Source organism: Periplaneta americana, chromosome 9 (assembly GCF_040183065.1).
Source record: "Periplaneta americana isolate PAMFEO1 chromosome 9, P.americana_PAMFEO1_priV1, whole genome shotgun sequence".
In the NCBI taxonomy this organism is placed as follows: Eukaryota; Metazoa; Arthropoda; class Insecta; order Blattodea; family Blattidae; genus Periplaneta; species Periplaneta americana.
In genome coordinates, this window is record NC_091125.1 from 14,956,288 (window position 1) to 14,979,750 (window position 23,463).

At 34.0% G+C, this 23,463-nt stretch overlaps 1 protein-coding gene across 7 annotated transcripts in view; it reads right to left on the reverse strand.

The window, feature by feature from the left end:
• The window catches only part of wb (wing blister), a 1,096,738-nt gene that overhangs the window by 731,180 nt on the left and 342,095 nt on the right, over window positions 1–23,463 (reverse strand). For all 7 annotated transcript variants that reach the window (XR_011333780.1, XM_069834429.1, XM_069834431.1 and 4 more), the window contains 2 exons: window positions 17,409–17,596; window positions 12,689–12,798 (listed from right to left, as the gene is read on the reverse strand). Coding sequence is in view for 6 of the 7 variants with exons in the window: in XM_069834429.1 (XP_069690530.1) it covers window positions 12,689–12,798; window positions 17,409–17,596 (298 nt within the window). In the remaining variant the exon portion in view is untranslated. The remainder of the gene's footprint in view (window positions 1–12,688; window positions 12,799–17,408; window positions 17,597–23,463) is intronic.

The following is a 23,463-nucleotide window of genomic DNA, read 5'->3' on the forward strand; positions in this document are numbered from 1 at the left end:
TTTTCTCTATACAGGTGCCCCACCACATAATTCCTGATGTTTTAATTACTCAAATTATCAGTGTACATACATATATATATATATATATATATATATATATATATATATATATATATATATAAATTATAAATTATGAATTATGAATGACAGAAACATTAATTTAAGCAAGATATATAGGACATGTCCCACCATAGGAACAATATACTGTAAAATAAAAAATAAAAATAGTTTATCCTATCACTTCTCAGAAAATAAACACATTTTTCCAATTTCTTTTTTCATTTATTTATTCGTTCGTTCATTTATTTATTTATTTTGAGACGCGACATAGTACTTTCACTAGCACGCTAATAAAATATTGAAAGTTTAATTCCCAAAGAGCGCAGTGTGGAGATCAAAAGAGGTTCAATCTATGGAGATGAGCTGTGAGGCAGCCCTGGCCAGTAAGAAGTGGAAAGGCTATAGTGAATGATTTTCTGAGCTGAGTTGGGACAAGCTTGTGGTTGTGGAGGACTTCTGACCATCTTTTGCCTGTTGATTGGTTTTTGATGAAATTTTCCTATTCTTCTTTGAATTTCCGTGATAGGCCTATAATTAATATTGCAGAGTGGTATAATGTTGCTTTTGTTGGTTTTATTAAAACTGCATTTCCTTTCTTCGCCAGTGAATCTGCTTTTCATTTTCTGTGAGTCCACAGTGTGCTAGTATCCACTGTCTTGGGAATCCTTAATTCGGGGTGTGCTTGATAATTGATTTGCTTGTATCTAATATCTTTTACACATTTCTTCTTAATTTATTAGTGAGTAACAAACCTAAACATTGGACATGCGCATCATATAGATTTTCAATTTTTTACAGCTATGTTTTCCACATGACAACATGAAAGCCAAACCCATTAATTTCGTAGCTATTTTGAATATTTCATTGTCGAAAATAAAGTAATGGAATTTCATGACCGATAATTGTACAATTCTGCGGTATTCGTAAAAAAAAATCACGTTTAATGCACAAAATTGCCAAATTCGCAAAACAGGAAAATGAGCAAAATTCACGACAAATCGCGATCGTAAAACGTGTCTACAGAACAAGCAGGGGCGTGCATTTAGGGCAAGCGGGGTAAGCTACTAGACACACTTCAAATTACTGTATCAATTTTATCTCATTCAGCTTATAGATGAACATTTTTAATGAAGTGTATTCTGCACTTCATATATAAATGTTCTGCATTAACTACATTTCTGCAGTAAGGCAGCTCTTCGTTCACAGCTTGCCTGAAGCCTCATTTTACAGTGCTGGCGCATGCGCGGACAGTAGACAGGGATGGAAAAATTTCCTCGTATACCACTGTATTGCCTATATGCTCGTACACAGCAAGAATAAGCGCTGGGATTATCGCTTATCCAGACTTGTTAAGTTCCTGCAGAAGAATACCAGTGTTGAACAACACTGTTCAAGTCAGCGGTTTTGTAGCTAAATCTGGTGTTTTCAGGACTATGGACAGCTACAGAATTTTACCGTCAGCGGCTAGCTATTTATTTGGCGTTTTTTTATGATTCTGGCAGAGGGAGATGATATTTTTAAGGTTTTTTATGTAAAGATGTTATATGTACTTGCGAACAACACTGTTAGTTAATCATAAACCAGAGTTTAGTTTGGTATTATCACACTTTCTCATTGTGCGAGTGTAAAATATCAACGCTTTATGTTAACTTCATTTGGTGCTACCACGTCCATTTCCTGCCTCATCCATTGTTGTTGTACAAATAAGGTATGCCGCAATCATTAAACTCTTCATATAATGTATGCATTTTTTTTGTAAATGAATTGATGTATTTAATCATAAAGAGAATAGATAATGAACTGAATTATTATTTATTTTTTTATTTCGCATTATGATTTATGTAACACAGACATACTTAAAACTTAAAACCAAACTCATTGTTGCCAGGCACGTCTCCAGCTCGATGTGAAATCAGATTTCGAACATACTGTGATTTGATTATTTCCGAAGTGTCCAGTATATTCTTGATCTACTTCAATTTGACAATGCCGCATAAAACTCCATAGGCCTATGTACAAAAATTTAGAGATGTGTGGAAAAAACATAGTGTTGAAAAATTGGGTGGAAGAAGCACCGGCGATAGTTCGAAAGCTCGGTGTAAATGGTGTAAGGTGATATTGAATGCAAAATATTAAGATTTAACTACCCATGCTGATAGAGATAAACACAAAAAAGTAGCTAGTGTTTTTCTGTTGCTCGGCAACAGTTGCTGAGATACAGTGGCGGAAAATTAACTTTGGGGATTGGAAAAATGTTTTCAACACTACATGCTTCTAGGCAGAGGTGAGTGTTATTTCAATTTCCAAAGGATTAGAAATATTAGGGTTTTTTTTTTATTTTAAATCTCATTATGGTTCATTCCAAATTTTAGGTTACGATTTTCAGTGATGCGTGTGGTGACTGTTCATAGATGGATGGACGGATGGACGGATGGATGGACGGGTGGACGGGTGGATGGGTGGGTGGGTGGATAGATAGATAGATAGATAGATAGATAGATAGATAGATAGATAGATAGATAGATAGATAGATAGATAGATAGATAGATAGATAGATAGATAGATAGATAGATAGATAGATAGATAGATAGATAGGTAGGTAGGTAGGTAGGTAGGTAGGTAGGTAGGTAGGTAGATAGATAGATAGATAGATAGATAGATAGATAGATAGATAGATAGATAGATAGATAGACAGACAGACAGACAGACAGATAGATAGATTTATTCGTTCCATAATATTCTTAGATTTGCTTTATAGCATAGAATAAAGAACATGTCCAATTCTTACGTTTAACAATAAAATGCAAATATGAAATATGTACAGAATTAATACCTTAATAACAATAATATTTTATACAATGTAATATGTTTACCATTTAATAGTATTATAATATTTACACAGTACTGTGAAATGTCAAGAATTCATCTACAGAATAGAAAGTGTGAGATATTAAGTAATTTTTTAGTTTTGTCTTAAATAATGCAGGGTCTTGGTTATGATTCTTAATGTCTTCAGGAAGACTATTGAACAATTTTATCACCATGTAACGTACTCCCCTTTGAAAGCATGATAAATTTGATGATGGCGTATGAAAATCATTCCTTCTGCGGGTATTTATACTATGTATGGCTGAGTTAGTTGGAAAATTTTCTTTATTACATAAGAGGAAATTTATTGTAGAGTATATGTATTGATTTGTTAAGGTTAGAATCTCTAATTTCTTTAAAAATAATCTACATGATTCTCTAGCCTTTGCTCCAACTATTATTCTAATGGCTCTTTTTTGTAATAAGAATATATTTTTACTATCTACAGAATTTCCCCAAAATATTATTCCGTAGGACATAATGGAATGAAAGGCAAAATATATTGTCTTTAAGATACTGCTGTTTAGAAATTGTTGTAACGACCTAATTGCGAAGCATGCTGAGCTAAGTTTGGGGGTTATTCCTTTGATATGATTTTTCCAATTTATTGTATTATTAATATGCAAACCAAGAAATTTGGTTGTTGATGTTTCTAGTAGAGGTATATTGTTGATAGTTGTGTCCAATATTTCAGAGATTAAATTTGAGATGGCTTTAAATTGAATTATGTTAATCCATTTTGAATCTTGCGTACACCACTTTTAACACTTGAATATAATTAATTTAACACGAGTAAGTCCACTAGTTCATCAATTAATTGAATTATGTTAGTTTTATTAATGTTTAATGCTAGTTTATTGGTTGTAAACCAGTCATAAATTTTAAGGAGAATTGTTTCTGTTTTACATTTGAATGTGGCAAAGTTCTTGTCTGTAATTATGATACTTGTGTCATCTGCAAATAGTATAGGATAGCCTATTCCTTTTATTATGGGGCCAAGGTCATTTATAAAAATTAGAAAAAGAAGAGGCCCTAATATAGATCCTTGTGGGACCCCTGTATGAACATTTCCCCATGTTGAAGTAGATTTAAAGGAGTTATTAAATGCGTTGATTTCCACTTTTTGTTTTCTGTTTAGGAGATATGACTCAAACCACTGATATGCTATGCCTTTAATAAAATAGTATTCTAATTTTTGTAGTAGAATTTTATGGTTAATACAATCAAAAGCTTTGGAGAGATCACAGAATATCCCTCCTACTTGTAATTTTTTATTAATAGCTTCCAAAATTTTATCAGTTAAATTAAACATTGCTTGCTCAGTTGATATATTCTTTCTGAAACCAAATTGTTCCGGAATGAGAATGTTGTATCTATCAAGATGATGATATACTCTTTTATAGGCCTATATAACTTTTTCGAAGACCTCTGAGAAGACTGGAAGAAGGGATATGGGCCTGTAGTTTTCGGGTGAGGTTCTATCCCCTTTCTTGAATGAAGGAATAACAACTGAATATTTCAGTCGCTCTGGAAATACACCATTAAACATTGAAAAGTTACATAAATAAGACAGGGGCTTGGCTATTATTTGTGAACTGGCTTTTAATATTTTACTAGTAATTTCATCATATCCGAGGAATTTTTAGACTTTAATTGCTTTAGAATTGTAATTATTTCTCGTGAATTTGTTGGAAAAATTGGAATATTTGGGAAAGTTACAGAAATAGATATTTCCAAACAATCTATGGTATTATTATTATTATTATTATTCGGCTTCTAGTCGTCATGAAGAGCAGTCGACTTTTTGTGTAGCTCCACTGTTTTCACAGTGTTTAGTTATTACTACATTCGTCTGTGTCCTCATTTAAGGCGCTTAGTTAACTGCGTACAATGCCGCCTAGTAAAGATACATGTTCTAAATGTAGCGCTGCTTTCTTCGGCAGACAAAAGTTCCTAAAGTGTGTTGGGCCTTGTGGCCTAAGATTTCATCTTGATTGTTTAAATATGAGTGAAGTGGAATACGATTTTTTCATGAAGGGAGGCATTTCCTCCTTCAAGTGTGATGAGTGTACCAGTGCTGCGAAGGCGGTTCATGGTGATAACACTCCTGTGAAACCGACCAAGAAGACCGATAAGAAGATCATCTCGCCTACTAGAGAACTTGAACTACCTAATTTACAAAGTAAGGAATCTCTCTCTGTTCAAATAGAGACGGTACGATTGAATAGTGAATCCATTCTAGATACTTTAACAGTTATTCTGGAGCATGTTAAAAATCTTGAAAAAGAAATGGGTGAATTAAAGAGCGAGAATACTGCCCTCAAATTACAAATGGCCGAGATTTTGGTAAAAAATTCCTGTCCTTGTAAGCCTGATCAGATTGTCCCAAAATTGGGTCAACAGTCCACTGTTCACCCGGTTACTAAATCCTACAGTAGTGTTTTGTCTGACACTGTTAATTCTCGCAATCATGCGAAGTCAGCACCGAGTACTTCATTTGCTCTTACTCATCATAACAGTAATGAGGTAATCTCTGCTGTGGTACGCACAGACGATAGCACTGTTGCGTTATCAAATAACGTAGACTCCGATGGTTTTCAAACTGTCACTCGCAAAAAATTTAAGAAACGAGATCCTAAAGTTGGCACTCTAACTAATAGCAACTTAGAAATGGCTCCAGAGAGAATCAGAACCAAATCTCTTTTTGTTTCTAGATTTAGTCCTAATGTAAACGAGAATAATATTAAGGATTCACTCTTTCATCAACGTAAATTAAGGTCTCTCGAAATAACTAAATTGAAAACAAAATACCAGTCGTATTCTTCTTTTCATATCTCAGTTGATGAGAGGGATTTCGAGTTAATTAATAATTCTGATGTTTGGCCTGCGGGATGCCTCATTGCACCCTTTTTTGGTAAACTTAAACCTGAGCAGCATTTTGCTCCACCAGGTACTTCAGTTGATTCTAGGGTTAATGCCTCTTAATATTATTCTCTAACTCTCAATGCACAGTTCTAATAATCATCTTGAGATATTTTACCAAAATGTTCGTGGTGTTAATACAAAAATTGATGAAATTTTTCAAAATGTAGTAAGTAATAATGATATCATTATCTGTCTTACTGAAACATGGTTATCTGAATCAGTATTAAACACAAACTTATTCCCTAACAATTATACTGTGTTTCGAGCAGACAGAACGTATGAGGACACCAATAAAAAAAGAGGTAGGGGTGTCCTAACAGCGATTAACAACCAGTTACCTTTTACCTGTCGGCGATATGATTTAGAAATTATTAATGAATGTGTTTGGATTGAAATTAAAATGGCTGATGGTATTAATTTATTAATTGGAAATCATTACTTCCCACCTGATTTCGGTCATAATCACTTAAAATCTTACCTCAATTTTCTTGAAAAAACCTTGATACTCATAATTTTAGAATAGTAATTATTGGTGATTTCAATTGTCCTGGTATGGATTGGTCAACTGGTTTTAATCTTAATGATATTCATTACTACTCTAAAATTAAGTCCTCGTCTTGCCTTCTGGGATTAAACCAAATTAATTTTACTGTCTCAAATAAAAATCTACTTGATCTTGTCTTTACTAATATTATTAATAGTACAGTAAAACTAGCCAATCATTCTCTAGTTTTGGAGGATTCTTATCATCCATCTATCTCCATTAATCTTGAAGTGTATTTGTCGCTACCTGATCACTGCCAATCTAGTACCTTCATAAATTATTCTCAAGGTGATTACTTGAAACTCTATTCCACTCTATACAATCATGATTGGAATTCCATATATCAAACTACTGATGTTAACGTTGCTGCTAACGCGTTATCCCAGATTATGAACAAAGCTATTTCTCTTGCTGTTCCTGTCACTTTCGTAAAAAAAATCGCACTATCCTAAATGGTTTTCAAATACCTTGCGTATACTTATTAGGAAAAAGAACAAAGCACATAGAAATTTTAAGAAATTCAAAACTGATCACCATTATCAAATTTTTTCCAATTACAGAAAACAAGTTAAAACTATGATTAAATCTGACAAATTTAAATGGTTACAATCCATTGATGAAAATTTGAAGAATGAACCTAAGAAATTTTGGAAATACGTAGAATCTTTTCGTAAATCCAATAATTATCCCACCGAATTATTAATAAATGGGATTCACATTACTGATCAGCAAGAAATTGCTAATGCATTTGCTAATCAATTCAAATCGATTCAAAAACAGCCTAATTCTAATCTCTGTTTGTTGGAGTATAATTCTACTGACTTCTTATCCTTACCTAAAATTACAGTTGAAGACGTTTCATTAGCCATAAAAAAGCTTAAACCTAATAAATCAAAGGGCACTGATGGCATTCCTAATTTTATTATTAAGGGATGTTCTAATATTCTAATACCCATTTTAACCTTTATATTTAATTTAAGTTTATTAACCGGTACATACCCTATGTTTTGGAAAGAAGCATCCGTTATTCCTATCTTTAAGAATGGTAAAAAAAATGTTGTTTCCAATTATAGACCTATTTCAATATTAAACAATTTCTCAAAAATTTTTGAAAAAATAATCCACAAACATGTTTCATTTTATGTTAAGAATAAAATTAATTCAGCACAACATGGTTTTACTAAAGGTAAATCAACAACTACAAACTTAGTATCCTACCTTAATCTTGTTATGCCTGTTGTTGAAACCCAAGGTCAAATTGACTCAATTTATATCGACTTTAGCAAAGCGTTTGATGTTGTACCTCACAATATTCTGATAAATAAATTAAAAAACTTTGGTCTCTCTTCTAACTACGTGAGCTGGTTTGAAAACTATTTAACTAATAGACAATGTTGTGTTCGTCTTGGTGATTCTCTCTCGGACCCATTTAATTGTTTATGTGGAGTTCCCCAAGGATCTACATTGGGCCCTCTATTATTTTTATTATTTATTGATGACATATGTAAAAGAATAAGTTCAAACTACCTGTTATTTGCTGATGATCTCAAAATCTTTCGCTCAATAAATAGTTCTGCCGATTGCCAAACTCTTCAAAATGATATTAACTCCATTGAACTTTGGTCTGACATTAATGGAATGAAAATTAATGAAACAAAAACTTTTGTCATTTCGTACTCACGAAAAACTACTTCCATAAAATTTAATTATTCTCTTAATAACGCCTGTATTATTAGGAAAAATTCTATAAAAGATCTTGGTGTACTACTCGATTCTAAATTATACTTTCACGATCATGTTCAATATATTTATAATCATTCAATAAGAATGCTTGGTTTAATAAGGTCTATAACTTATTCTTTTTCTACTCCTGAGTCACTATTAATTCTATACTTTACTTTGGTTCGCTCTAAACTTGAATATGCATCTGTAGCCTGGAATTCCATTACTTCAACCGATTCGGTTAAATTGGAAAATATTCAAAGAAAATTTATTTCCTTATGTGCTTTTCGATATATACCCAATTCCACTGACTTTAACTATGATATTACCTGTAAATATTTTAACTGTTGTAGCCTTTATGCTAGACGTCTAAATCTTGATTATCAATTTTTTTGCAAAGTTATCAAGGGTGATATTGATTGTGAGTCTATCATAAACAATATCAGCCTTCGTATTCCTACAAAAGGTTTAAGATTTCAAAAAATTTTTTATAACCGAAATTCAAAATCACTTTCTCCAGTCTGTAGATGCATAAAATATGCCAATTTGCATGGGCACAATTTAGATCCTTTTAAGGTTTAGTTTCGTTTTGATTATTAGTTTTTACAGTTTGTACTCAATTGTATTCATGTATGTTTTTGTTATTTATGATATTATTTATTTTTGTTTTGCACCTTTGTATCTTCTGTTTGTGTATTGTGCTGAACTATAATTGGCCTCTGGCTGTTGTTCAGCACACAAATATTAATAATAAATAATAAATAAAAATAAATAAATTATTATTATTATTATTATTATTATTATTATTATTATTATTATTATTATTATTATTATTATTATTATTATTATTCTGTGGGATGTTTAGGTTATCAGTTATTGAGAGAAAACGATTGTTGAATATGTTCGCAACTTCTGTTGCATCTGATGTTTTTCTATTATCTGTTACAAGAGTGTAACCTTGTTCTTTACTTCTACACTTTCCACTTTCTTTTTTTATTATGTTCCAAGTTGTTTTGATTTTATTATTCGAGTTTAGAATAATTCCGTTATAGTAAAGTTCTTTGGCTTTTAAGATTACTTTGTGTAATATTTTAGAGTACTTTTTAAAGTGTGCTATTAATTTGGGGTCATTACTATTTCTACTTTGAATATAGAGAGACCTCTTAGTTTTACAAGAGATTTTTATGCCTTGTGTAATCCAATTGTTTTTAGATGTTTGAGAATTTTTGTACTTTACAGGAAAACTGGATTCAAAGATATTTAAGAATGTATTATGAAACACATTGAATTTACTATTCATATCACCATTATCATATACTGATTCCCATGTTTCATTTTTTAGTTTAGCTTCAAAGTCCTTTAAAGATTCTTCATTTATGACCCTTAACCTAAATGTATTCGGGTTTTGATGCAGAAATGCTATCGTTTCTTCTTATTAGTTGAGCATCGTGATCTGAAAGACCATTTATAATGGGAACTGTGCAGTAACTATCTAATCTATCTTCCCTTATAATTATATTATCAATTGCAGAAATCGATCCTTTTTGTATTCTAGTTGGAAAATTGACTGTATGTATTAAATTGAAGGTTGCTAATAATGTGTTAAATTCTTATTTTTTAGTGTTCTCAGTGAGATAGTCAATATTTAAGTCTCCGCAAAACATGTATTCGTGTTTTTTTTCATGTATGTGTTGTAATATATTTTCTAGTACATGAAGAAAATGTTTGAAATCTCCAGAGGGCGACCTGTATATACCTATAACTATAAGATTACCAGATTTTAATTCTAATTCTACCACACACAGCTCTAAATCTTTTTCTCTGCTAAATTTTGAAAGGCTGATATTTTTAAAATTTATATCGTTTCGAACAAATATGCACACACCTCCTTTCTGTAGATTCTGTCTACAATAGCTATCTCCTAGTTTGTATCCTTCCAGTGAAAGTGCCGATAATTCCTGTTGTTTCATATGATGTTCAGTGACGCATATTATATATGGGTTTATTTGTTCTATTTCTAAGAATGTTAATAACTCTGGTGACTTGTTTCTAAGGCTTTGTATGTTTTGATGAAATAAACTAAACTGACTTCCGGTATCTTTTGTTTTTGAATTTGAATTAACCCTACAAAACTTACGATTTGTATTTACTTCACTGTTCTGATTACTTGTAGGCCTACATTCTTTTTCTAATTTATATTTTACCCTAAAAAAGAAGATGCCCTATGATGAACAGCAGCTAAACTGGCATTTTATTTCCTTATCCTACCGTTGTCAAATGCAGAGGTTAAGAGGCTATTTAGCCAGGTGAATCTTGTGAAAAAGCACAGCAACAGGATGGAAAACCCCAAGATAAATACAATTTTGACCATTCGAGCAGGACTGAGAAGACTTGAAAAATGTTGCTACACTTATGCATTGCCCTAAGATGTATAGTTTGTATTTCGAATTTGGAAGTGATGTATTAAGGAAAATCTGGCGTTTTTTTAACTACATTTTAGCGGTTTTTTGAAACTTGTGCAGCAGTAACTGGAATTCTGAATTGGCAACACTGGTGTTGAATTTGGCAGTGTGTGTGAAACATGAGATTTGTTTGTCAATTCAGACAGTGTTCAGGACCTTTCAGTTATTTGAAGATTTTGTTTCTTTGTGAGTGACAATTTATGCCATAGTTTTCTGTGTATAAACTAAATACGGTATTGATTAAAAATGGGCGATTCGTTATGTCCTATCGAACAATTATTGAAACACACATTTCGACTACATTCTTTACAAGAAAAATTAAACATAATACAAAGTGATCGACCATGTCCTGAAATGCCAACGCTTTTTGTAGCTCATAAAGACAAAGGAAAAGAATATACTCGACATTTTCAAGCGTCCCAATATCAGAAAACTCAGTGGATTGCAAGAAGTGCGAAATTTTATATTATATACAGAGTAATTCACGATGATTTACCGTCACTTACGGAGCTTATTTCCGAAGACATTCTGAGAAATCGCAATATTTTCAGAGTTACATTAATTTGAAGTTGTTAGTTTTTTCTTTAGTTTTAAGGGTAAAAAATATTACAAATAGAGAATGAACTATTGGCTAGTTTTCTGAAGCTAAAAATAAGCCTCCGCAAGAGACGGTAAATCCTCGTGAATCACCCTGTGTGTATATATATATATATATATATGTTTTGAGAAAAGCTGAAAGTTTCATAAGTCATGACTAATATGAATAAAAGAAATGTCAGTAAGTAAACTTCAGAGCTTACCCACAGAAAAATTACACCGCACGCCCCTGAGAATGAGTATCATTCATAACAGTAAACTCCCTGACTCAATTAGCACAAATTTGTGACGAAGTCATTCGCGAAAATCTGGTGTCTCAAATTATTATGATCGCATACTATTTTAATATGCATGAGAAGGATGTTTATAGCAGTGCCATAAAGGAATCCCTTATTCCTGTATCGATTTTATAACAGGCAATTGTTCGTCACTAACAATTGAAAGTTCGTGGTGGAGGATTATAAACACAAGTAAACACATCTATTATAAAAGTTCTAATTTTTCTTGGTTTTGTAGGGTGGTCATTGAGCACTTACACCAGTTGCAGAAGACAGAGCCCTGCAGTATATATTGACTACACCCCAACTCTGGCTACTAGAACAGGCATCTATAATGAACACCAATCAAAATATCCCTCATTTCTCATGAACAACAAAAACTGAATAGACTATAGTGGACTATAGTGGACTTCATGTTGGATACATTAAGAAGATTGATTGATTTTATTGTAGTTTTGCTATAAACTGTATTATATTTTATACTATGTAATTTTTCTTGTGTACTAACAATGTCATGAATGCTTGTAACTGTAACAGTTAATAAAGTTGCAATATAATGTAGGCCCCTAATGTAATGTAATCTAATCATCACCATCATCATACACGTCATGGTGGACCTCTTGATTCATTCCACTCACACAGGATGCACATCGCTGGCAATTATAAATGCTAGAGATGATCGTCAGGAAGTGGTTTCTTTATCAGCGTACATCGCTGTCAATTCTCATTTGTTTTGCTGTCATAACTCGATTCAATATTTCTACAAGGCCTTCTCTAAATATCGATTGTTGAACATGTATGCGGCTATGTGCATCCTGAATTTGCTTCAGAAGGAATTCCAGCAATCGGCATCACGTCCAATGATCTACATTGACGATAATCGCTGTAAAGAAACCGTGCGCATTCATTTTAACTGTTAGCAATTCTGGCGACAATCGCCAGTGATGTGCACCCAGAGATGATAGCCATAAACAAACAGCAGCTTAAAACTTGCTTAGTTATCGCTCATTGCCCATCCATAAGATGTGATTGTGTCAGTTTTCTTTCTTCTCCTTTATTTTCTCATCTAAGTTAAAGATTTTTAATTCACTTCTAATTGTGGGGTTGCTTATTTCGTTTTGTTAATTGTTAATTTAATGATATTACTGCAAATCCACCTGGAAATGGAAACTTCTACACATAAATAAATCTGCCATAAACAAAAGATTTGCAATGTTCCATTCCATACATACCTGACAGGTATCGCACATTCTTCCAGTGAACTTATCCCGACAACTACATTGGCCACTTTCAGCATCACATGTATCAGTCTGCAGGGAACCCAACTCATTGCAGTCACACGCTACAAATTGACAAATGAATTTCAAACAGTAGTGTACTAATAATAATAATAATAATAATAATAATAATAATAATAATAATAATAATAATAATAATAATAATAACGATCTAAATGAGGGGATGGAAAGCAATGTTGGATCGTTAATGTTTGGGTGAGGGGTTTGGACTTTTTCCATTGCTGGTTGTCACAATCAAAAATTAAGGCACAACGTTTCGAAGGGTGGTTCTCCCTTCGTCTTCAGGGGGAAGGAAGGAGAGAAGAGAAAAAACCTACTGTTGGGATCGTTACGTACAGCTATTCTTTATTCCGTTTGGTTTAGTGCCAACATACTGTTAATGACTTCGGGTCTTTCTTAATTACAATCTCCACCGAAGCCAGGAATCAACGATCAGTCATACAGAATAGCTGTACGTAACGATTCCAACAGTAGGTTTTTTCTCTTCTCTCCTTCCTTCCACCTGAAGACGAAGGGAGAACCACCCTTTGAAACGTTGTGCCTTAATTTTTGATTGTGACAACCAGTAATGGAGAAAGTCCAAACCCCTCACCTAAACAATAATAATAACAATAATAATAATAATAATAATAATAATAATAATACTAATAAAAACCAATAATACTTAAGATGGTAGTAGTCATGAGATAACGTTTTAACTTGTGGAATTTTACAAGTAAATTAAAACAAAATATCTGTAAACGAAATAGAAAAATCGGTAACATGAAGGTAACGCATATTTTCTCTTATATTTTACTCGTTTTATAACAATTACGTTACCAGGTACTTTATTATGTTGTAAATCATTGTCTTTATATATTTCCTTAAATAGCATTCATAAGATACACATATAAAATCACTTACTATGCACCCAAATAAGAAGATAAGACATATTTTCTACATTATATACAAAATATATTCTTTTATAATCACCAAAAAGTAAAACATCTGATATCGAATATTTAGTTATTGTCAAATAACCAGTGGTATGAAATTTGACTGCTGAAGGGTAATTTGTAAAATTCATTCCTGCTGTGGACATTTGCCCACATATTATGTATGTTTCAAACTACAGTAGTAACTGCTAAATCTTTCGAAAAAAAAAAAAAAAAAACAAATTATAATAATTTGTTTCCTGCGTACCATTAGTTACAGCCATGTAGCATAGTATTTTGTGCTGATTTTTTTGTACAACAAACAGTAGAACTTTTATTAAAATCACCATCAAAAAGTAGAAATAATTCTATATATAATAACGAACTTCTCTGTAGAAATATGTTCTTTTTTGCTACAAATTACACATTTTATTTGTTAGTTTATTGTATGTATCGAGGGCAAAGGCTAATTGGGATTTCCCAGTCTCTGATCAGGTCAAAAACTCTGATAGAACTGATATTTAACCCTTGCAGTGAATTTTGGTGAAGTCTGGAGGGCCTAATTAGTCAAATCCACTCTCCTCACCTCCACACTGGGGCCCTCTGGGATCTTTTAAGATGCAAAAGAGAGAGTGGTTTGCGGAAAGCAACGGGAATCTACCACATTTATTTCTCCCAACAAAAACTGCAAACTTGGCATGATGAGTCTTTCCACGATAAAAGATTCCTTTTTGGATGAAAGAGAAATGTGAAGAAATAGAGGATCTAGAGGCAAAAGGAAGATATGATTTAATATACTGCGATGTAAAATGTTTGAACTTCACAAATAATAACAGGAAATCCATGTGGTTGATAGAGGACAACATCAGAAATGAAATAACAGACAAACAAAACTAAACAAATGGACAAAATATGTAGAAGAGTTGTATGAGGCAAGGAATCATCCAGATGACTTAGGTATAGAAGACGAAGAAACCGTATCAAAAGACGAAAAAGGATTTTCTATTATAAGGGAAGAAGTTGAACTAGTGCTTAAGGAAATGAAGAATGGGAAAACAACAGGAGTTGATGGAATTTCCATTGAATTAGTGAAATGCTTGGGTAAAGATAAGAAGAAAATTCTATCATTATGCAACGAAATAATATGTACAAGTAAGGCGAATGGCCTGAAGATTTTATGGAGACAAATCGCAAAAGATACCTAGAGAAGAATAAAGAAGTGTATTTGTGGACTTAGGAAAGGCTTTTGATAGAGTGGATTGGAATAAACTCATGGGGATCTTAAAGAAAGAGAGAAGACTGTTCAGTAATCTTCATAGTAAACAAGTTAAAGTCAGGATAGGAGAAGAAATGTTCGAAGGAAGTGAAATAGGGAGAGAAGTAAATCAAGGATGCCCTTTATCACCTACTTGTTCAAATCTACTTGGAGGATTCAGTAAAGAACTGTTTTCAGAACATGAGAGGAGTGATAGCAGGAGGAAAAGGAATAAAGTGTGTAAGATTTGCTGATCATATGGCGTCATTAGCAGAAGAGAAGTGATACTAAGGGATATGCTATGAGCTAAATGACAGCTGTGAGCAGTATGGGATGAAGATAAATGCAAATAAGACGAATACCATGGTCATAGAAAGAAAAATAAAGAAGGTAAACTTGCAAATTCTAAATGAGGCAGTAGAGCAAGTGGGCAACTTCAAATACTTCGGGTGTACTATAAGCAGTAACATGAGCTGCTGCCAGGAAGTCAAAAGGAGGATAGCAATGGCCAAGGAAGCTTTTAATAGGAAAAGGAGCATCTTTTGCGGACCTCTGGAAAAAGAACTAAGGAGGAGACTAGTGAAGTGCTTTGTATGGAGTGTGGCATTGAATGGGACAGAAACATGGACATTACGACGAAGTGAACAGAAGCAAATAGAAGCATTTGAAATGTGAATATGGAGAAGAAATTTATTTTAAATAAAGATCCATCATTATTTAGCAATAGGGTCATTCAATTATCTTCTGACCAGAGCTGCAGTGGGAACTGTCTCAGCCAATAAGGCAATGCCTACGGCTGGATGAGGAAGTGGAAGTGCACAGGTGGGGTTAATGGGTTTGACCTAACACTCATGCAAGACAATTAGTGTTGTTTGAACATTAGAAGCAACTACACGTGTACAGTCTGCTAAGAATAATAGGCCTAATTATTCTATTTCGCATCAGGTGTTTATTTACGATTTGTATGTCTGTACAGAATCCGCTCATGCTGTCAAATTGTTTCAAGAGAAATTCCCAAGTGTTCGAGTTCCAAGTTGTGATATGATTCATAAATTAGTTAATAAATTTCGGGAAACGGGAAGTGTTCAAGAAAAGAAGTGAAGAAGGTGACTCACAGAAAAAACTCTTGATGGCATTGGACAATGTCTGGAAAATTCCCCTAAGCAGATGCCAGAAATGTATGGAAAATGGAGGCAGGCAGTTCCAGCATCTCTTTGTGTGACATAGGTAAGTAAATAACTTTTTAAAGTGCATTATAATTTATTAGGCAGTCACTCTAGCATAACAAGTAACCGTTGAACCACAGACTCATGTACTGTCCAGCCAGTGGGCAGCGATAGTTTATTGGCTGCCACAGATCTGGTCAGATGATAATTGGATGACCCACTATTTCATTTGCATCACTTCTAGGTAAGGTGATTCGTGGATACTAAATACAATCAAAATCTGTTCAATACATTAGGAGAACTCACTGTAAACACATAGACTGCATGTTGAAAGCCACTTTCTCAGTACAGGGTATAAGAGATGCCAAAAAAGTGCATTTCTGTAAAATCTTGAAAATTGACATTGACACAGAAGTATGTTTCCATAAATGTCTGCACTTCGAAAACAGGCGAAGTTGGTGATACATAGAAAAACTACTTTCGGTACCTGGCTATTTACTGCAGCTGGCATGAGTGTTTGTAAAAAAAAGTTAGTCGAGTAAGTACACTAGTCCCAAGTAGCTCTAATGCATATTGTTCAGTACCATACATGTAAATGTTTAAATGTTATGTTTTATTTAACGACGCTCGCAACTGCAGAGGTTATATCAGCATCGCCGGATGTGCTGGAATTTTGTCCTGCAGGAGTTCTTTTACATGCCAGTAAATCTACTGACATGAGCCTGTCGCATTTAAGCACACTTAAATGCCATTGACCTGGCCTGGGATCGAACCCGCAACCTTGGGCATAGAAGGCCAACACTATACCAACTCGCCAACCAGGTCGACCCATACATGTAGGCTATACATTAAAACAAATTAAGTGATTTTATTTAAATTCTATACCATCTCTTCTGTATAGATACATGAAAGTCCTATGTCCATTCCTAATCCCAAATTAAACTTTAAAAATTAATTTACAGTATTATGTAGTCATAATGGTTACGAAAAAATTATAAAACTATCATAATGAATAGGCCACAGTAAAAGAAATGTTAAAGAAATTAAATGAATGTGCAATATGTAAATAAATACATAATATAATAAATAAATAAATAGATAAATAAATAAATAACCATGTGTGACTAATATGCAATTATTGTAAAAGAGTAAAATTTCATAGGGCTAAAACTTCAATCAGCGACAAAATAGTCAACTTTATAGAGCCCAATGCTCTAAAACCGCGACCTTGCAGCACCAACTTCACTCTTCCGCATACCAATATCACTTGAGTTGTCCAAACAAAAATATCAGGTGGGACACACTGTATCTGAACTTACGTTTGCAATCAGCCTGTTCAGGATCACCATAATGGTTGGGAAGACAATGTTCACAGTTCCAACCTTCAGTGTTACCACGACATTGTAAGCATTGACCAGTTCTGGTATCACAGGGACCTCCTCCACAGTCACAAATTTTGCAAGTGGAACCTGGTTCTAATGGCGACCCATAGTAACCACTGCTGCATCTGAAATACACATAATGACCATTGTACAATGCTAAGGACTACACCCATCGCCAATACTGGGATATTTTCTTGTTTTCATTGTAATGCTCTAACCTAGTACATGAAAATTGGAGAGAAAATATGCTATTATACACATACTGAAACTATTAAGTAATTACCTATTAGACATCACAGTGATGAGAATTTTCATGATACGTTTATTCTGTTATTCTTCTTCCTATCACATAATTATTAAGCCTAGTGGCCTGTTACAGTCTCATTCCATTGTTCAATGGACGGCCCAAATATCTTGTTCCTAAAGGGTGGTAATTTAGTGCTTGTCATGGTATCCTTGTTCTAGGCATTCTTAGTATAAGAGATTTCCATTTCTGATTATAATTTTGAATTTTTTCTAAAATTGGGTCAATATTTAATTCTTTCAAAATATCTTAATTGTCTAATCTAGTATAGCCAGAGGTTCTTCTTAGAAATTTCATTTCATTAACAGTGATTCGGTGTTCGTCAAATTTATGTATGGTCTAAGCTTCACTTCCATACATGAGAACAAGTCTCGCCAATGTTTTATAGGCTTTAATTCTTGTATGTTTTTGGATAAGAGAAGGTTAGAAAATGTTATAAATGGTATTCATTGCATATAATCATATTTATTGTGTTAATGTAACAATTTCAGGCTAGTAACTTCTTTATTTACTGGGTCTTTGCTATCTGTGATTATTCTGCCTGTAAGTTATGTCCAGAAAAACCCTGCTACTTAGCCATTCAGGTTCTTCTATCTTTCATTTATCAATCTTCTTAATGTATCCAGCTGTTTGCTGACAACATAAAGTCCACTATAGTCCACTGTAGTCTATTCAGTTGTTGTTTTTCACGAGAAATGAGGGGTATTTTGATCGGTGTTCATTATAGATGCCTGTTGCTAGTAGCCAGAGAAGGGGTGTAGTCAATATATACTGCAGGGCTGTGTCTTCTGCAACTGGTACTGATGATTCTATCTTTCATTTTAAAATGGTCAGAATCTCATTATTGTTCGTCAGCTGAGATAGTTATTATGTAGTGTGAAAATAATTACTGACCATGTAAATTTACATAGTCTGCTTGCCCATTTAATTCCCAGGCAGCTTTCTTTTAAAAGTACTGTGGCAGTTGGTTTCCTTTCCTCCTTGCTTCAATAATGGCGAATAGCATGTGCATGGGTATGTTGTTGTTACGTCTCCCATGGTTTATGAGATCAAGAAAGAAATATAAAATTGTTACAATACAAAGAAAAGGAAAAAGTTTACTTTGATTAATATTAATACAAGTGTAATTATAAAGGTTGACAAGGCGTCAGGGATTTATGATGTCGGTAAGTCCGGAAATGCCATAGCTCAAACATCAGTTGCTCTGTCAACAAATCCTACTTTCATGTCCATGTCGTTATCCCTGAGCAATGCAATCTTATGATTGTAACAATCGACTAAGGGAGCAACCCCTAACAGAAAAGCATCCAAATCCATGAGGTATAGAGGTAGCAGCTCCATCACTTGACTTATCCAACTATAGGCAGTAACCTATAATGGGGAAATTTTCTGTGTACCGGTACTCAAAATATTACAAATAGAGTCATCCTGTCTAGAGGATGCCAGTTAACTGCTTACCTAGGAAATTATTAAACTATAAAGCAAAAGGAACATGAAACATAGGAAGACTATTTCGCTGATTGACAGATCAATTTTTGTAGTCGCAAAATGGGTATTGGTTACTCAGAACTGCAAGTGAAAAAAGATGATAATTATATTTAGCCCATAGTTTGTTAAACAGTCAAGTCATCCCACCCTTTCTGGACAACACCCTAGGTGTCATACTGGGCATCATCCAAGTAAATAAGCCTCCAGTCTTATAATCTTAGTTCAAAAAAACTATACCAAAATTTCTTCAAGATATCCTATACCGTTGCTTACGAGATTATATAAAGCTGGCTCATAGCACAATCAAGAGTGGGTCTCTGAGCGTCATGACAATTTCTGCTACTAAGTTCGTCTTGCAGTTCTATTAAATGGTGAATAGTTTCATTACTAAGCATTGTGTATCGTGAAAATTCTTTGATTAATTTTGCATTACTGATCGAGTACGAAGATTATAAACATGCCAAGCATATTTCAGTCTTATCTGAGATTTATTGATGACTTGTTAAATAACAGTATGCAGATTTTCAGCGTCATTTAATGGAATTTACAATTTTGTTTCCCGAAAGTCTGAATTTGTTCAATTAAAAATTTTGCTTTCAAACTACATTCTTCATCCGGTTCATTTACTTTAGCAAGTTGATTGTTTTCAGTTCCGTGTTTTTCCTTCAGATTTCCTTCCCTCCAATTTGTTATAACTGCTGAAAGTGAACTACCAATATCTTCTACTTTCAGACATTATTATTATTATTATTATTATTATTATTATTATTACTATTATCATTAAACCAGTATAGTTCTTAATTTGTCTTCCCTTAAGACATTCAGTTGCGTTATTTGAGGAAAAGAATATGATTAAAAATCATTTATAATGGCGAAATATTCCACGACAGTGGTTAATTATTTATTACTGCTGAATATTGACACACATACAATTTGCATTATTTAGGATACAACATATGCAGCAATGCGATTTTAATGTTGTGCGTGCTAAGTTTAGTGTAATGTACTCCTCTCATCCTCCAAGCCAAATCAAATATTATTACGACATTACGAGTAATAAATAAATAATAATTACTACAATTATTCGTTGTGGTAAAGTACAACTATCACTGCATGGTGTACCGAAGATTTTACTTTATAGTTTAATTAAATTGATATGTTATGAGTAACTACAGAAAACAGCTCAGGAGACCAAGATGCAGACATTACTAAAAAAAGAAATGGGGATTGAGGAAAGCAGATGCGCATGTGCCTATGGGCGAAAAAAAAAAAAAAAATTGTCCCTGAGATTCCCGAGATATTTGCTTATGTTTTGGGAAATCGTCAAATGTGGAAACCATTTCTAATCACATATATTGTAGACTAACTTCCTAATTAACTTAATTCAAACTCCTAACTCCTACTAGTTACGTGTAGGCTCTCTTTTCCAATAGTTGGTTTCAAAATATCCTCCCGTTCTACTTTAGCGTTGAAATCTCCCAATAAAATTTTCATGTGGTATCTAGGTAACTGATCAAAAATATGTTCCAATTTCTCACAGAAGCTATCCTTTATATGGTCGTCTTTCGCTTCTGTAGGGGTGTGAGCATTTATAACTACAATATCGCACCATCTACACTTAAGTACTAAATATGATAACCTGTCACTGATAAATTTGACCTTTTTTACTGCTGATTTTCTTCTTCCATGAACAAAGAATCCTTTTTCTAATTGGTGATTATTGTTTCCTCCCCCATAATACAACAAGTAATCTCCTATTTGTGATATGCCATTCCCATCTAACCTAACCTCGTATACTCCCACGAAGTCTATTCTATATCTAGCTAGTTCTTTTGCTCTAATGTTACCCCTCCTGTTCTATAAAGACTAGTTATGTTCCAAGTGCCAAATCTCATAATCTTATTCCTTTGCTGTGGTCGTGCCAGAGAATCAGTCACATTTCGAGGCTTATTGTAGGGATTCGTAACAACCTGTTTTTTACGGTGGTAAGTTGTTAGCCCTTCGCCTAACCCCCAAGCTGGAGGACCACCCCTTATCGGCTGTTCACGACTGCTTAATCAATATATTCGCAGCTACCCTCCATATCTGGAGGCCATCTCCTCTATCCGCAACCTGAGGACGCGCCATGCCATGGTGATAGGGACCCACAATACATGGCCATACAATGCCACACTCCATACAAAGCACTTCACTAGTCTCCTCCTTAGTTCTTTTTCCAGAGGTCCGCAGAAGATGCTCTTTTTTCTATTAAAAGCTTCCTGGCCATTGCTATCCCCCTTTTGACTTCCTGGCAGCAGCTCATGTTACTGCTTATAGTACACCTCAAGTATTTGAAGTTGTCCACTTGCTTTACTGCCTCATTTGGAATTCGCAAGTTTATCTTCTGTATTTTTCTTCCTATGACCATGCTCTTCGTCTTATTTGCATTTATCTTCATCCCATACTGCATACACTATTATAACACTATAATAAAAAAAATTAATTGTGCTATAAATAGAAAAGGGAGCAGCTTTTATATATACAGTGAAACCTGTTGAGCCGTGCCCACGACCACGGCCGTTCATCTAGTACGTCACTTCATCCATCAGAGCGCTCTCAGACGTCACAGTATAGATAGTGCTATTAATCCCTTCATTTGTTCTTTCCAAATAACCCTATTGGCCGGTTCATTACGTCTCACGAGGATAGAGGGGGAGAGAGTTTACCTGTTTTAATGGAGATACACGGAGCATGACTCAGGTTCCGGTACACGGCAGATACACTTAACAAGACTTAGGCTCTCGTATGCGGGAGATACACGGAAACAGTTGGCTTAGATTCAAGCTCTCGTACACGGCAGAAACATTTAACAAGACTTAGGATTTTAGTACGCGGCAGATATAGACAACGTGACTCGGGCTTTGTACGTGTTGGAGATAGATCAGTGGAGTAGTTAAATTGCGTCGTGTGTGTTTGGGATTTTAGTGGACCGTAGTTTGAAACATCGCTTGCTAGTGATACGTCTTGGGGGCAAGTTTTAGTATTTGCATTGAGTAACATATTTGTGATATATATGTGTTTGAGGTAAATTGTATTTGGGGGATTATGTAATTAGATATGATTTGAAACGTGAGTTCATGTTCCGAGACAGTTAGAGTGATAGAGCAGTGGTTATGGTCTCACATATTGTTTTAGTGTAATCCCGGCTCCATTTGATTATTGGTTTCCTTCGCCGCTATTTTGTTATCATGTGCGTCGAGTTTGGTTGCTAGTTAAATGATCGTTGAGATTGGAATTATTGTCCGTTACTTATTACGTGCTATCTGTCTCCATCCCGCTCTCTCTCCGTTGGGTGTACATTTTGTAAAGTGCAGAGATTTGTGTTGGTGCAATTTGCACAGTTTATGTGAGCAATATGTGCAATGGGTAATGTATAGTGATCAGTCATGTAATGCCTTATGCTGGGTAGAGTTTCTCTCTTATTGAGTGTACATGTATTTATAGTTTGGTTACTCAGATTGAGTGGTATCTATGATTGAATGGATCATGTATTAAGTTAATGTGCTGGCTGGGTGTTGTGTTCAGATTCATACTCAGATAGTTAATATATATATATTTAAAGAGTGGTTCATGAACATATGGCTAATAGGTTAGTCACTGATTGTCGAGAGACGGTCATATTAGATTGTTTTATCACTTATAAATGTGTTTGCCTCAGCCTTGTGATACTTACATGATTTACATATCCTGGGGATATCATTTCAGATTAGTTTGTCCTATTTTCACTCATCTATTTCATATTTATTGTTATTTCATTTTCCATTTATGTACATTGTTACTTATTATTGTTAATTATATTTGTTTTACAAATTCACACTATTCATTTCTAAAAGTCTTCCACTGCGCACATCCAATCCTTCCAATGTGCCGTCCACCTGGCGAAAGCAGCCAATATAAGAAAGATAAAGAGGAGTGGATGATCGTACCGCCTCCTCACTGTTCAAGACGGAAGTGACATGGTCCTAATTTTTTTTCCGTTGTGGACAGGTTTCCGTATTATTCAGATGTGTCATTAAAATGGAATATTTTGTCATTCTATACATGAAAAACAAAATGGCATGCCACAAACTGCAAGAAGTACAAAATATTTCGTTTAACACTACTCACATTAAATCAGCTTTCTGTCGCTTATTCCGTTGGTGAAAAATTTATTCCTATTTA